The sequence below is a fragment of the Pelodiscus sinensis genome, chromosome 5 (assembly GCF_049634645.1).
Source record: "Pelodiscus sinensis isolate JC-2024 chromosome 5, ASM4963464v1, whole genome shotgun sequence".
Lineage (NCBI taxonomy): Eukaryota > Metazoa > Chordata > Testudines > Trionychidae > Pelodiscus > Pelodiscus sinensis.
Window position 1 is genome coordinate 21889583 of NC_134715.1, and position 16357 is coordinate 21905939.

Below are 16357 nucleotides of genomic sequence, written 5' to 3' on the forward strand. Positions count from 1 at the left end.
CAGAAAGGATACAGAAGTGGTTACCTTGAATGAAATATTTTAAACATGAGTTGATTTTTTTTCTTTCTACTTACCCGTCACTCAACTGGATGACTGACATTATGGCTCAGATTTGCACACCGGGGGAAATGGCTAACTTCCTTAGGCTCCTTTGAAAATCCCAATCTAAGACCACTTGACTTCAATAATTTAACACTAACATTTTGGAATGATTCTCAAGAAATAGAATAATATTTTAGCTGTTCAAATTACAGTTTTTATAGGAAAGAAATTACTTACCTGGTATGTTTTTGTCAGTAGTGGGTAAATTTTTTCTAGGTGTTGCACTGAGAAAAGAGGAATGCTTTCTTTTAGCCAATGTGGTTCGGGGAGGCATGTAGATGCTTTTACTATGTGATTTCTCAAATGATTTTTGAACCTCATAGGAGCCTGGGGGTGGCACTTCCTATAATATTAAAGAAAGTAAGAAAAGTGTCAATTGAAATAACCCAGAATTCAGTCATTGTGGCAAGATATAACAATACCTCTGCAACACTAAGGCTACATCTACACTGGCACGTTCACACACAAAAACTCTTTTGTGGAAGAGTTCATCCGCAAAAACTCTTCCAGAAGAGAGCGTCTACACTGGCATGTGCTTTTCCACAAGAGATGTGCTTTTGCGCAAGAGCATCCATGCCAGTGTAGATGCTCTCTTGCACAAGAAAGCTCTGATGGCCATTTTAACCGTGGGGCTTTCTTGCGCAAGAAATTCATGTTGCCTGTCTACACTGGCCTCTTGCGCAAGAACAGTTGTGCAAAAGGGCTTATTCCTGAGTGGTAGTATCAGAGTTCTGGTGCAAGAAGCCCTGATTTCATACATTAGAACGTCAGTTTACAGTACTTGCACAAGAATATGCGGCCAGTGTAGACAGGCAACTTTTTGCGCAAGAGCGGCCGCTTTTGTGCAAGATTGCACCAGTGTAGACACAGCCTAAGTATTTAATTTTAACAAACATTATAACAATCAAACAAACATTGCTTACCTTATGATTGCTACAAATATATTTCAATATTATAAGACTACAACAGAAGAGGGCTAGTTTAAAAAAGCAATAATTTGTAATGGGATGAAAGCCCCCATTAATTAATTAATCACTAGGGCTGTCAATTGCAGTTAACTCATGAAAATAACTAAACAATTATTTGTGATTTAAAATTAATTGCAATTAATCACAGTTTTAAACACATTATTAAACAATAATAGAATACCAATGGAAATTTATTGAATATTTGTGGGTTCCTTTCTATGTTTTCTTATATATTGATTTAATTACAAAATAGAATTCAAAGTCTACAGTGTTTACTTTATATTATTTTATTAAAATATTTGCACTGTAAAAATGATAAAAGAAATACGTTTCAATTTTCCTCATATAAATACTATAGTGCATTTGCTTACTCATGAAAGTGAAACTTACAAATATAGTTTTGTTGCATAACTTCACTCAAAAACCAAACAACGTAAACTTTAGAATCAACAAATCATTCAGTCCTACTTCTTGGTCAGCCAGTTGTTAACACAAACAAGTTGATTTACATTTACAAGAGATAATGCTGCCCATTTCTTGTTTATAATGATACCTAAAAGTGAGAACAGGCATTTGCATGGCACTCTTGTAGCCAGTATTGCAAAGTATTTATGTGCCAGATATGCTAAATATTATAATGTATGCCCCTTTGCCCCTTATCTTGCTGTCAAGAATATTGTGGGAGCCCATATCAAAAGCATTTCTAAAGTCAAGGTATATCACATCCACTGACTTTCCCATGTCCACAGAGCGAGTTACCTCATCATAGAAGCTAATCACGTTGGTCAGGCACGACTTGCCCTTTGTGAATCCATGCTGACTATTCCTAATCACTTTCCTCTCTTCTAAGTGCCTCAAAATGGATCCCTTAAGAATCCCTTCCATGATTTTTCCAGGAACCGAGATAAGATTGACCGGCCTACAGTTCCCTAGATTGTCCTTCTTCCCTTTTTTGAAGATGGGCACCTACATTTGCCTTTTTCCAATCATCCGGGATCTCTCCCGATCTCCACGACTTTTCAAAGATAATGGTCAAAGGCTCTTCAATGACATTTGCTAACTCCCTCAGTACCCTCGGATGCATTACGTGCGGACCCATGAATTTGTGTACGTTTAGCTTTTCTAAATAGTTCCTAATCTGTTCTTTACCCACCAGGGACTGTCCATCTTCATCCCATCTTGCGTCACTTAGCGCATTAGTCTGGGAGCCAACCTTGTCCGTGAATACAGAGGCAAAGAAAGCATTGAGTACTTCAGCTTTCCCCACATCATCTGTCACTAGGTTACCTCCTTCATCCAGTAGGGGCCGCACACCCTCTCTGATCACCTTCTTCTTATTAACATGCCTGTAGAAACCTTTCTTGTTATCCTTCACATCCTTTGCCAGTCACAATTACATTGCGCTTTCGCCTTCCTGATAACCCCCCAACATTCTCAAGCTATATATTTAAACCCCTCCCTGGTCATTTGTCCAAATTTCCACTTTTTGTAAGCTTCCTTTTTGTGCTTAAGTTCACCAAGGATTTCCCCTGTAAGCCAGTCCGGTCTCCTACATGTTTGCCTCTCTTGCTACGCATCGTGATGGTTTCTTTCTGTTCCTTCAATAAGGCTTCTTTAAAATACTGCCAGCTGTCCTGGACTCCTTTCCCCTTCATGTTAGCATCCCAGGGAATTCTGCCCATCAGGTGTCTGAGGGAGTCAAAATCTGCTTTTCTGAAGTCCAAAGTGTGTACTTTACTACTCTCTTTTCTTCCTTTGGTCAGGATCCTGAAATCTACCATTCCATGATCACTGCTTCCCAGGTTGTCACCCACCTCCACTTCCCCTATTAGTTCCTCCCTGTTTGTGAGCAGAAGGTCAAGCTGCGCACGGCTCCTGGTCAGATCCTTCAGCACTTGTACCAAGAAGTTATCCCCAACGTTCTTCAAAAACTTCCTGGATTGCCTGTGTACTGCCGTATTCGTTTCCCAACAGATGTCAGGGTGATTAAAGTCCCCCCACGAGAACCAGAGCCTGCAACCTGGAAGGTTCTCTCCGTTGTCCGAAGAAAGCCTCATCTACATCATCCACCTGATTCGGTGGTCTGTAGTAGACACCAACCACAACATCACTGCTGTTGTTCCCTTGCGGTTTCTTCCTTGTGAGGTCCCTTCCAAAGCATTCACCACTGCAGAGCCTGTGGAGAGAGCCTGGAAGTGATTACTTACCTCTATAGCATTGGGGATTCCCGTACTGGCCTTCTTCCCCTTTTAGAAGTTACACGCTGCCAGTTCTATTCCTGGTCCTGTACTGCCCTCTCCAGCTCTTCTGCCTGCCATGCTTGCGGGATTAAACGCTGCCTTCTATCCAGGAAGTCTTCATCCTCTCTAATCGAGCATAGGGTCGACACTTGGGCCTCCAGTCCTCTAATCTTTTCTTCCAAAATGGCGACCAGCTTGCAGTTAGTGCAGATGAAATCCGTTCTTTCTTCCGGGAAGAAGACAAACATGGCATACGCTGTGCAGGTAACAACAGCAGACCTATCACCATCCATCTGTGCTGTCCTGAAGAAAGGATTTAAAAATAAAGGCAAGAGAACCTCACCTCCTTTCTCTCTCCCCTTCCAAAATCCCACTCTAAACTCCCTGTTAGCACTCACCTGTTCGCCAGCACTTGCTCACTGCTTTATAAAACCCTGGATTGCCTGAAAGTCCCTCCCCCTACCAAGGCTCAGCCAATCAGCAGAGGCTTCTAGAATTCAAACTTTAATTAGAAGTCAATTGTTTCCACCTGCCAGTCACAGCACACACTCCATGAAAGAGAGGGGTAGGGGGAAAGGGAAGTGAAAAAAACAACCTTACTACATGAATCTTACTTCAAAGAGACTTTAACACCAGATTACAGAGGGAAACTTCAGAACTTTCTTTCATCCTTAAATTTGACACTTTACAAATGGGCCTTAACAAAGATGCTAATTAAGCATTACAAAGATAGCTTTCCACTTATCACCCCTGATTAGCCATTCATTGACTCAAATAGCTATTCTCGCCCTCCCTCCCACCCCCTCACCCTACCTTCTGATTTGTCAGTTTAATAAGGTTGTGACGGGCTCGCCAAAGCCCGCACTGAAGCCGGGGACCGCCCGGTTGGCCGTCCGCCCGAGAAGCGGCAGCCAGGAAGGCAGAGGGAGCACGGCCGGCGGGCTTTGGGACCATGCCTCCGTTGGGCGGCCACAGCCCGCAGGAACGGCAGTCCGGCGCACGGGCAGTGTGCACCGGAGCAGAGGGACATGGAAGGGGTGGAGTGATGCCCCATGACGTCCGGTGGCGGGCCATTTAAACTGGGCCCAGGGGAGATCTGGGGGGGGGGGAGTGCAGAGTCAGACCCTCGCCGTGGCAGGCAAGGAGACTCCCCTACGGCCCGACCGGAGGAGCTTCCGGGGAGCTCGGGAGGCAGCAATCCCGCCAGGCCGAAGCCGGAGGACAAAGCAGCAGTAGGACCTGGGGAACTTCCCTACGAACGGGGTCAGGCGGAGGGGGTTAGGAAGCAACCCAGGGAAGAGCGCATTTGGTGCCCGTGGGCTGGCGAGCTTCCGGTTAGATCCCCATCAGCTGGGTCGGGGTGAGCAAACCCCACCCTTAGGGCCACGGGTTGGGACCCGGTGGAGAGGGAGGGCCCGGGTCCCCCAAACCCCTCCTCCCTTGGCATTAGTGGTGGCCTTGGACCCACCTAGGTCTTCATAGGAAGACCCAAGGTGCCCAGGAGACACTTCGGTCTCATAGACTGAACAGGCGGTGGACTCGCCAGGCCCCGTCCTCGGACTGGAGGGCAAGAGCTCACACCCATAGGGCCGCCTTTGGGGAGAAACAGAGACAGGCAGGGGGCTCACAGGGCTCCGCCCGGAATGGGGGGGTGTTCGCGCCCAGGAATCTGTCACAAAGGTGTCCACTTTTTTCATTCTATTCCTTTGGTATATATGGTCATGCCAATTCTCTTCCAGAATATGATCTGAGGACGTGGGTCTGGCCCACGAAAGCTCATCACCTATTAAATCATCTTGTTAGTCTAAAGTGCTACATAGGTTTTCCTTCTGTTTTAGCAAGATCAGACTAACACGGCTACCTCTCTATTACTATTCTATAGCCTGGTTATTAGGGAACTCATTTAGTGAAAAAGTGACAAGTTTATGTCCTTGTGCCAATAATTCATTTTCTCTAATACACAGTGGAACAGCTTTCACAGGAGAGTCTGAGATATACCTACATCAGGACATGCCCTTGCCCAGGGGTGGGCAAAGGATCTGGCCTGCCAAGTAGGTTGATCTGGCCTGTGGCCACCCTGCTGCTCCCCAGCCCCCAGGCTCATTGAGACCTGGGTGGGGGAGTGCGCAAAGTCTCCTCCCCCCGCCAGGGGCGTGTGGCACCTGAGGCAACTGTACACTCCTGGTAAGGCGAGGGAGCCAGAGACTATGTCCACTTCCCCACCCTTTCCCAGCAGCTAGGAGGCACGGGGAGGAGAGGGGAGGCGAGGCGCCTCCCGAATTAAGAGGAAGCATCCCTTTGGCCCCTCTCCTGATGGTTTCTCTTCCTTCCTTCCTTCCTTCCTTCCTTCCTTCCTTCCTTCCTTCCTTCCTTCCTCCCTCCCTCCCTCCCTCCCTCCCTCGCCTGGGGGCAGAGGGAGCATAGGCAGTCTCCTCACACCGCCAGGGGCGCATGGTGCCTAGAGGGAACTGCCAACTGTTTAAAACAGCTGATGGTTCTCTCTAGGTGCCGGGCACCCCTGTCAGGATGGGGCGGCAAAGACTTCACATACTCTCTCCTCCCCGGGTCAATTAAGGTCTGTGGGTAGGAGAGCACTCAAAGTTTCCTGGCCCCACCTCTTCTGTCCGAGGCCCTACCCTTTCCAGGGCAGTCTGCGACCACTTCTGAAATTCACAAAGTGGTCCCCCTTCAAAAATTATTGCCCACCCCTGCCCTAGCCCTAGGATGCTCCCTTGCAATGTGGGAGGCCCAAATTCAAATATCTTCTCCAGATTAGATTTGGAAGATTGAAGTTGGATCACAAAATCCCAGGTGAGTGCCAATAGCTTATAAGGAAGGCAGCAGCACCACCCTTTCATTCTACAGTGAGTAGCAGGAAAGCCTCTCTCACATTATCAGTTTTGATTTATCTTTTCAAAGATCATTAATATTAACATTTCTATGTAACACTGTAACTAGTGATAAAACGTTTCTGTGTTCACCTATTTTTAATTCAAGGGTTCTTATTTCATTCTAGTTAGAGGGTTATTAGATTTATTGTACAAGATGAATCTCCTAATTTCAGATTTGGTAATTTCCAATTAAGCTAAAATATTTACTCTTACTCATTTATAAACCCTTAATGCTATGCTCCTGTATTTACATTTTAATCAGCAGCACAGCAATACAATTATTAATGATTATAATAAGTCTAAACAATATATCAAATATTATATACACCAAAGTTTTATAATTTAAAAGCCTTATACAGCAGATATTCTTTCATGTGAAAGTTAAAATATTCCATTTAGAAATAATTGTGCTTGGGTTTCAAAGGATGTTATTGTTGGTTTGTTTTGTTCTTCTCTTGTACACATATTGTAATAGTTTATGAAGATATCTTCTCTATTAAGAAGGCATCAGCTTCTAGAACTGGGTGAATAACATATTTTTGGATCATTCACAATTCCAAAATAAGTTTTTTTTTGGATCAAATAAAAAATTAAACACTTTCAAATTTTCAGTGTGTCAATAAATCAAAAATTTAAATTTAAATTTTGGGAATTTGCCAAAAGCAAAGGAAGACTACAGATTCACAAAATGTGGGGAAGGAGGAGGAGCTCCATTATAAGATTTAACCCATGGTAAGGGAATACACCCAGGATGTGGGAGAACAAGGTTGAATTTCCCTTTCAGCCTCAAGTAGTTCAGGGAAGGACTTGTATCTCCCACATCCTCTGTAAGTGCCCTAACTGCCCAGCCTCCAAGCTTTCACTCTATCTCAACCCAAAGACTATTCATTATCATTATGAATTGAACCTATGAATGACAATGAATAGTCATCAGACAAGGGAAAAAGCGAGAATAGCTCTATAGCCTAGAGGATTTAGGACACTCACTATGGATGTAAAAAATCCACATTCAATCTCTGCTCTGTATCACATAGATAGGGAAATTTGGCAGAGGTCCCTAACCACTGGATAAATGCCATAAGGGAGATCCTCCTCTATCCCCTCCAATTCCAAGGGAGATGTGACCTCTTTCTCTAACATCTGCACAATGCTACATTAGATATTCTGCAGATGCCAGCAAAGGCATCTTCCCATATACACCCAGCCTTATATTATATCTGCAATTAAATTCATGGGAATGAGTTTTACATACTGAGAATGCCCAATAATTCCAGACACACCCTATCGTAAGAGCAGGCTGTTCTTTGAACAGTTAGAATTCTTCCTTGGCTGGCTGATACTCAAACATCCCACAGAATAAATAACACAGCATCTTCCTACCAGTCTGCTTAATATTAGAATTCAACCCAGGAGACGCAGTAAAGGACCAAAAATCCCAGGACCACACATATGACTGTCCACTTCTTTTTATCCTAAAGATTACAATGAGTAAAGGAAAGACCCCTCTGGACACCCAAGTGACATGGAGAGATCCCAGAGACACATCAACAATTGGGACCTAGTAAGGGGCTAACCAGAACTTCTTTCTTGTCTCTTCCCTACTCTTACACAGGCATAGTCTCTTTTCTAGCATGGCGCTGTACAGGTCCTCACTTGAAACTACACAGGGAATTGTTCCAGAGGTATATCTCTATTAGTCATTCCAGCAGATTATATGGTCCCAGCTAGAGTCAACAGACAGACCAAAAATAGGGATTCACTGTAGTATGGGAAACATAATGCTCATTCAAATGATTGCTCCTTTGCCTGAATAAGACTGAAATGGGAGACACTGGGAATCAATGTTCAATGGAACCTGCCTCTACAGTTGTTCTGGGGTGAAAGCCTGGCCACAATGAAAGGAGAAGGAGTTTTGTCAGTGACTCTGATGAAGTTAGGACTTAACTTCTGAAATTCACGTGGCTGGGAAAGCAACAGACACAAGCCCCTGCATTAGGTTAAAAATCCCAATTTCCCACAAAGAATCTTTATATGCCTCAGATGAGGGTAATGGAGAAAAATGTATCATTCAGACATAGAATTTCCTGAAAATACATGAACAATGTTTTTCTAGGCTTTCTCTGATGCATCAGAAACTCTGTGGGAATTCCAAAAAGCCACAAAACTTGTATCTTTGATGATTTAATGTTTATTTAAAATATATGCATGAATGTGAAGTACCTTAATGTAAAAGTATTATAAAACAAGAATTGCTATACTTCAGCATATGAATTCTTCCATTATTTTAACTGAATTTGTGATTTTGCAAGATATATATATATATATATATATTTGTTTGTTTGTTTCTATTTGCATCTCTCAAAACGCGTTCTCAAATATCACCTTCTATCTATAATTATATCTAACAATGTAGAAGGCCAAACAAAATAATGAGACACAACCTTAGTGGGCTTTTTTGTATGTTTATAACAGAACTAATTTCCCATGCCATTGGCTTTCTTTCCCAGTCATTTTCTTAAACAGGCCTGGTCCCTTCTCAGACTTACAAAGTTTTTTTTTAATTATACATAGTTGCATATAACAGAAAAAGCAAACTTACAAGTGGGTTACTTGCCTATTCTTTGAGAGATTACTGACCCCTTCTGCTGCCTCCAGTTCTTTTTCCCACTCTGTTGGAGTTTTTTATATATACAGCCCTTTTCCCCAGCAGGTTTTGCTAGAGCCATAGACTACATTCCTGTTTGCCATAGCAACTACACCTCCTACTCTGCCGTGTTCACCTGGCATAATGAGAAAAAAGCTGGCTGGAAACACACAGTAGCAGCTTGATTCCTTACCCTATGAGGCAACAGAAGAACAAATTCACCTGGTCATTGGCTCTAAACCATTACAATTGTGGGTTTCTCCATACCTCAAAGACCATTTCCTCTGCCTGACAAACTATATGACCAGTCCTACAAGTAGTTTTTAGATAAACATTAACAGGATAATACTGATCTATCCAAAATGATAAAGGGCAGGTACACACTTTTTGAGCACACATTTTAATATTTAGCTTAATTCAGTCATATAATTTAAGATATATCTTTAAAGTAGTAATTATGCAACATCAACCAAGAGAGGCAGAAAGGCATGTTGATTGCATGTCAGAGGTTATCATCTTGCATCCATGCTGACTTAGGGCACGTCTAGACTACCCACAGCTTCCGAAAGAAGATATGCAAATTCGGTGTGAATTTGCATATCTTCTTCCGATCCCTTTTTTGGAAGAGTTTATTTAAAAAAGCAGTCTAGACGGGGGGTTTCACGCAAACCCGCCCTTTTTTGAAAGAAACCTATAAACCTCATTTTTTGAGGAATAAAAGTTTTTTCGAAAAAGGGGGAAGATGTGTGAAAAACCCCATCTAGACTGCTTTTTTTCCCCTGAAAAACCTCTTCCAAAAAAGGGATCAGAAGAAGATATGTAAGTTAATGCCAAATTTTCATATCTTCTTTCGGAAGCCCAGGGTAGTCTAGATGTGCGCTTAGAGTACACTCACCACCTGCTACAATCCTGGAATGGGAAAAAGTTGAAAATAACTTCAATTAAAGCAAACCCAATTTTTTGTCCAATCTATCACTGCAGTTATCCAGGGTTATTGCTCTAAGTGACTTCAACGTCTATTCAGGCAAGGCATTTTTTAGGTTGCCTTGTGGCCACCATGGCAACCACAAACTTATTCCTAGTGCTCATTTATAAGTGGGCACACATCTGTTTTTCATTTACAACTAAAACAGGAAATTAAAGGTATAATTTTTAAATCCTCATTAGGATCAGATCATCTCTAAATTGAGTTTGAGGTGTAGTGTCATCTATGTTTTCATCCTGATAAAAGACTTATTTCAGCACTCTAATCATGAAGACCAGAGGACCAAACTGATTTCAGATTTCTCCAGGGGAAAAGACGTGAGCACAGCAACCCAATCTGTTGCTTGTGTGTCATTAACTGAATTCCTTCTAAGCATCCAATTAATTGTTATCACCTGTCACCATTCACACATTCTAACATTGCAACCCATTGAACATGTGCAGCCAAGTCAAATGATACTTAAAATTCAGTGGTGTGATGATGGCAGTGGGAGATTCTCTTCTCCACTGCATTTGCAAAATTACATCCAGCAACACTGTCTCAAGTGATTGAATAGCCAGCTAAACCCAGATTCTTTCTTTCAGGGTGTCACATAAAAAGCCATATGTAGGCCTGCAGGGGTTAAATTTGTATTCCTCTAGGCCAGCCATGAGCCCTCTGGTGAAAATATCAGGTGTTCTTTATAAGACAGCCTTCACCAGCCGCAACTTCCTATGCTTGCTAGCTGAGAGCAGAGTATGGGATAAATAACATGACCTCGGTTCTCAGCTCCAAGGGAACATTGAGAGTGGCATTGGGCCAGTACGTGCACACCCAGTAAACAACTGTAGTATAACTAGGGTAGGGAGTCCCATGTCTGGTGAGTCTCACCAGGGACCCAGACCTAGACGGGTGTCCTAAATCTCCCCAGCTGGAGCCACGTCCACTGTGGATTGGTGCGAGGTGACCGGACTGGGACTCCCCACAGACTAAAGGTGCGTAAGCATTTCCAAGTGCCTGTTGTTTGCTTGTTTGTTCTTATTGACGTATTGCTCCGCTTGTGCTTACTGACGTATTACTTTGCAGTAGCTGTGTAACCATCTGGCAGTATTAAGCCTGTAATAGTAGTGATGTAGTAAGATTAATGAAAGCAACTATCCCTAATCGACTCTGTCTTGAAGTGAATCTATAATCCTGTTTGGCCATGGCCCTGTGAGTTGACATAGGGAGTCAAAAATTTCTCTTTCACAAGGAATTTTATGCTTACTTCTGCTGAATCAGGTACAGAAAAGATTTGAATCCATATCTGCTACCTCCCAGGTAAGTGCCTTAGTCACCATTCAAAACAGCCATTCTTGTTCTTACTCCCTTTGTTCCAAGGAATATAAAGTGGAACTGTCTCAACAGAGGAGATTAATAGCCAATAACTGGGTGGACATGGCACTCATTTGACAAGGGAGAGAAGCGAGTTCAAGACTGTGCTGTAATAAATAATTAGACATTTATACAAAATGGAAAACTTCAATAGGAGAGACTGAGAGTAATACACTTGAGAATAGCCTAAAGCCTGGTACTTTAATCATGATCACGTGGGATGGTAAAGATCTGAGTTCCAAATCACACAGCCCTACCACCGAGTTCCCTAACAATTGGGCAAAACGTTATGGTAGATGCGGGGCACGTATGAAAAGTTTTACGATCTGGTGCTGAAAAAACTTTTCCGAGCCCAAACTAATGCCTCAATTCAGTTTCAGATCAACTGAGATTGCATTTTTTGAAAAATGAACTATTTGCCTGAAAAATTTTACCTTGATCTAGTAATTCCTTATTTGAGAAGCCACCATTGGACATCAGATATTTTATAATCATTTCACTCTTTTTAATGCTCCCATTCAGGGGAATGTTAAGAATGCAGTGGCAAGTCAATTCTGGTTTTTATTTGGAGTCTCACACAAGTTATTAGTAGAATCTGACAACTCTAATAAATGTAATTGAATTCTTACATTTATCTACTGCCACTGAGGATGTAAGGACAGAATTAAGCATATGTAATCAGTGTGCACCCAAGGAATTAAGCTTCTAACTATGACAGCAAGTAGGACTAGGGCTAGATATGGAAGTACCAGAGCAGGAGAGGTGCAAAAGTCAAATTTGGCACTGGTAATCATGTGACCATGGAAGTAGATAGACGGCAGAAAGAAAAAGTTTAAAAGTAAGTGAAACCTATGGAAAAATAAGAGTGTTTTGGGTGGGAGGAAGAAATAAATTAAATCACCTTTATGGTAACTTACATGCTTAGTATACATGAGTAGGGAAAAATGGGGAGAAAAGAGACAGACAGAAACTTTCTCAAGTAACCTTTAGGTGCTGTACAGATTTTACCTTTCACTGAGACCAGATTCTTCCATTTTTATATGCCGAGTAGCATCTTTGTGAGTAACTCCACTGATTTAATTGGAAATACCTCTTGAGTAAGCTGCTGCTCAAAAGGAGAAAGGCTATCAGAATATTATCCAAAGTGATCAGTAAATGAAGCAATGGGTATTGCTACATCGTACCTAATTCAAGTAAGTTGGACGGAAATGTACCTGTCCTTCAGTTAACAAAAACGCACATAAGCAATAATAGCCTGGATAATCCTATTCCAGCAAATGCAACTGCCATTACTTCTGAAAACAGATCTTTGATGACCACAACTAGGACCATCCTTACCCTTATACAGAATACACAGCTGTGTAGGGTACCTGAAAATATGGGTCACCACTAGGACTTAATGTCCAACAACACTTGCCTTCTTCTATCCCTTTTCTATGGTTGCTATAGCCTGGGGAGTCTAATTCCAAAAAGAAACTGGTTAACTTAAAAGTGAAAAAGCCTGCCAGACCTATTAGCCGAGCACTGAGCCTGTGAAACAGCCATTCAAGTAGTAATGGAGCCATTTAACAGGCATTTGGAACTCCCAGGTATATACTGTCCGTTTCTGAATGTACTGTGCTAGTAAACAGAGCCTAAGTTTAAAATTTGCTTTGTAATATTTCATTAGTGTGTTGCTGAAGATTATAAAATCACATCTCTAAAAACTGTCATTGCCCACCCAGGCTGCTATCAGGTATAGAGGTACCAGTTTAACAACACTGCATAAGGCCCCATAAATTCTAAGGACAGCTCTGGATTGACATATCAAGGTCCTCTCCAGGAGCTCCACATAGGCGAAAATAGCTTTGAAGAGCAAATTCTTTTCAAAGGCTATTACCCTTCCCTCCTCCAAAAAAGACTAAAGAACCTTCAGAAGAAGGTATCCATAAAAACAGTTTAAAAGTTGACACACAAAAACTGGAATTAGTTAATCTCTAGTCTCAGTGAAAATTACTATTTTGGCATTCTTTCAAGAGATATGTCTAATGAAAGTACTTTTAATGTATCTGTGTATTCAGGTACTGGTATGTAAATCTGGCTAAAAGTAAAATTTTAAAAACAACAAATGGTTTGGTAGCACTTTATAGACTAACAAAACATGTAGATGGTATCATGAGCTTTCATGGGCGCAGCCCACTTCTTCAGGTGACCAGAGTGTTGGATGTCCAGAACTAAAATAAATAGGGGAGAAGGAAAAAAAATGGGAGGGGGAAAACAAGAAGAGGCAGTGGGTATAGAATTATCAAGGGGAAAGCCAAGCTGGAATGTAACAAGAAAAAAAAATAGTCTATAATCACCTAAAGACCGGATAGTCAAAAGAGGCAGATAAGAACCATTAGTAGGCAATTAGAGAGGAAGAGTACTAACACCAGATACTACCCAGACAAAGAACCTTTGGCACCTTCATTGTTTGGTAGGTTGATAATATCCCAGCCACGCAGTATCTTTATCTAAACCATTAGTATGATGGTATTCATTACTGGAGCCAATCACATAAGCTACCAAATCAGAGGTTCATTTAACTGCACATCCAGGCATGTAATCTATGCCATCAAATACCAGCAATGCTCCACTGCAATATATATAGGACAAACTGGACAGTCCCTACGGGAAAGAATTAATGGACACAAATCAGATATCCGTAAAAGGAACATACAAAAACCTGTTGGGGAACACTGCAATCTGCCTGGGCATTCATTAAAAGATCTTCAAGTGGCTGTTTTGTTACAGACCAATTCCACAAGCCAAATACACAGGGAAGGACTGGAACTACAATTTATTCACAAGTTTGATACTCATGCTAATGGTCTAAATAAAGATACTGGATGGCTGGGACATTATCAGCCTACCAAACAATGAAGGTGCCAATGGTTCTTTGTCTGTATAGTATCTGGTGTTAGTACTCTTCCACTCTAATTGCCTACTAATGGTTCTTATCTGCCTCTTTTGACTATCCAGTCTTTGGGTGTGTCTAGACTACACCTCTCTGTTGACAGAGAGATGTAGATTAGGCACATCAAAATTGCTAATGAAGCAGGGATTTAAATATCCCATGCCTCATTAGCATAAACATGGCCATCGCTTTTTTTCGAAATGGAGCTTTTTCGAAAAAAACAGCAGTCTAGATGCGGATCTGTTGAAAATAAACCCTTTTTTGACAGATCCTGTAAACCTCATTTTTTGAGGAATACAAGATCTGTTGAAAAAGGCCTTATTTTCGACAGATCCGCATCTAGACTGCATTTTTTTTTCAAAAAAACTCCGTTTCGAAAAAAAATCCGTGTCCGGGTTTATGCTAATGAGACACAGGATATTTAAATCCCAGCTTCATTAGCAATTTCAACGTGCCTAATCTACATCTCTCTGTTGACAGAGAGGTGTAGTCTAGACACACCCTTCAGGTGCTTATAGACTATTTGTTTTTCCTGTTACATTCCAGCTCAGCTTTCCCCGTTTATATCCAGTGCCTCCTCTTGTTTCCCCCCTCCTATATTTTCCTTCTCCCCCTCCCCTTTCTCCCCTATTTATTTTGGTTCGGGACATCCAACACTCTGGTCATCTGAAGAAGTGGGCTGTGCCCACGAAAGTTCATGATACCATCTACATGTTTAGTTAGTCTTTAAAGTGCTACCAGACTATTAGTTGTTTTTTTGAAGTTTATCCTGTACAGACTAATTCGCCTACCTCCTGAAGCTGGCTAAAAGTAATAATACTAATAAAAATAACTATTTTTCCAGTATAATACATGTTCTTGGAAGTTTGCAGACCAAAAACAAAAGTTCTGAATCTTCTGCATTGGTTTAAAACAGGAATAACTCCAGTCAATTAGTAGATCTATGCTACTGCAAAACTAGTATAACTGTGGTTAGATTAATATTTATCATCAATGCCCCAAGTATTTACAAAATTAAAATATGACACAATGAAAGATGAGTAAAACAATGGCAATAGAAGATGCAAGAGATAAGGAAGGAAATGGACCAAGACACCCAGTATTTCACAAATGTCAAAACTTCAAAGATAGTGGGTTTTCTCAAGTTATTAACAAAACTTAATATAGATTAAAATTATTAAAAATAAAACCATTCTGCCACATTGAGGACCTTTCACTAAATAGTAATATATTCAGAGATTAAGAGTTACTAATGGTAGGAATTCATTTTCACCTTCCTGATATCGTTTTCACAAACCTCCACCGTAAGAAGGATAAAAAGCTTTCCATTTGCAAAGGTCTGATACCAGTTCTATGGCTACATTATCAACAATACCAATACTACTTCTGGCAGCAGATTCTCATGAGCAGAATCTTTGGCAAGGAGTTTTGGGATAACTTTCAAATGGAGGAAATATCCCTCTGGATGAGCTTAGTGGCCTCAAGAAATGAATTGCCAGCCTTGAAAGTGTGAGGATAAAAGGTCCTTACAAAGGATGCTTAGAAAAAGCAAGAAGAATAAGGATAAAGACACTCCAAGACAGGTTTGAAGTCCCTTAGGATTCAGGCAAGCAGTGATACTAGGTGTCTCAGGCAAGCCCTACATCATTTTCTTTTTGAGAAATATAATCACCCTATGCATGTCACTTTTCAAATGGGAATTAGAGACATCACTTAGCTACTTTTAGCAAATTTACCCTTTGTCATAAACCATATGAACAAGAGGACAGATAGCTGAGGGGTAGATTTAATTTTCTAGAGGACAGAGTTAGATTTAATTTTCCTTTTTTTCAAAATTGAAAAAACACTAACAAATATAGTAGTAAATATAGAACATGATCATAATATAAAAGGCTGTATCATAATCCATATACACAAGGGAACTCAATTAAGGCTGCATGCGTATTTGTATAGTTCCAGTTCTCCCCATAAATCACAGCTCTTGTGTGATGTCTCCCCTTCCTCCAATATACTGGTTCCTAGTCCTACTCCCCTGGTCCAGCAATTCACAAGTTTCTCTCTCTCCCCATTTCCTTGTCCAATTTCAGTGTTCTTCCCTGGCCAGCTGGCTCCCAGTTTCCCCCATTCCAAATATCTTTGCCCTAACGACTGTAGTTTTTTTACCCCTCAGTTCTCAGTCACACTTTTTCTTTCTTTCTCTCCCCTCAATTCCATTCTCATCAGACTCCTTGGCCCTCCC

The 16357-nt window shown here is 41.5% G+C and overlaps 1 protein-coding gene across 1 annotated transcript in view; it reads right to left on the reverse strand.

Moving 5' to 3' along the window:
- The window catches only part of STPG2 (sperm tail PG-rich repeat containing 2), a 472111-nt gene that overhangs the window by 242430 nt on the left and 213324 nt on the right, over nucleotides 1–16357 (reverse strand). The window contains exon 11 of the mRNA XM_075929635.1: nucleotides 280–445. Coding sequence (XP_075785750.1) covers nucleotides 280–445 — 166 coding nt within the window. The remainder of the gene's footprint in view (nucleotides 1–279; nucleotides 446–16357) is intronic.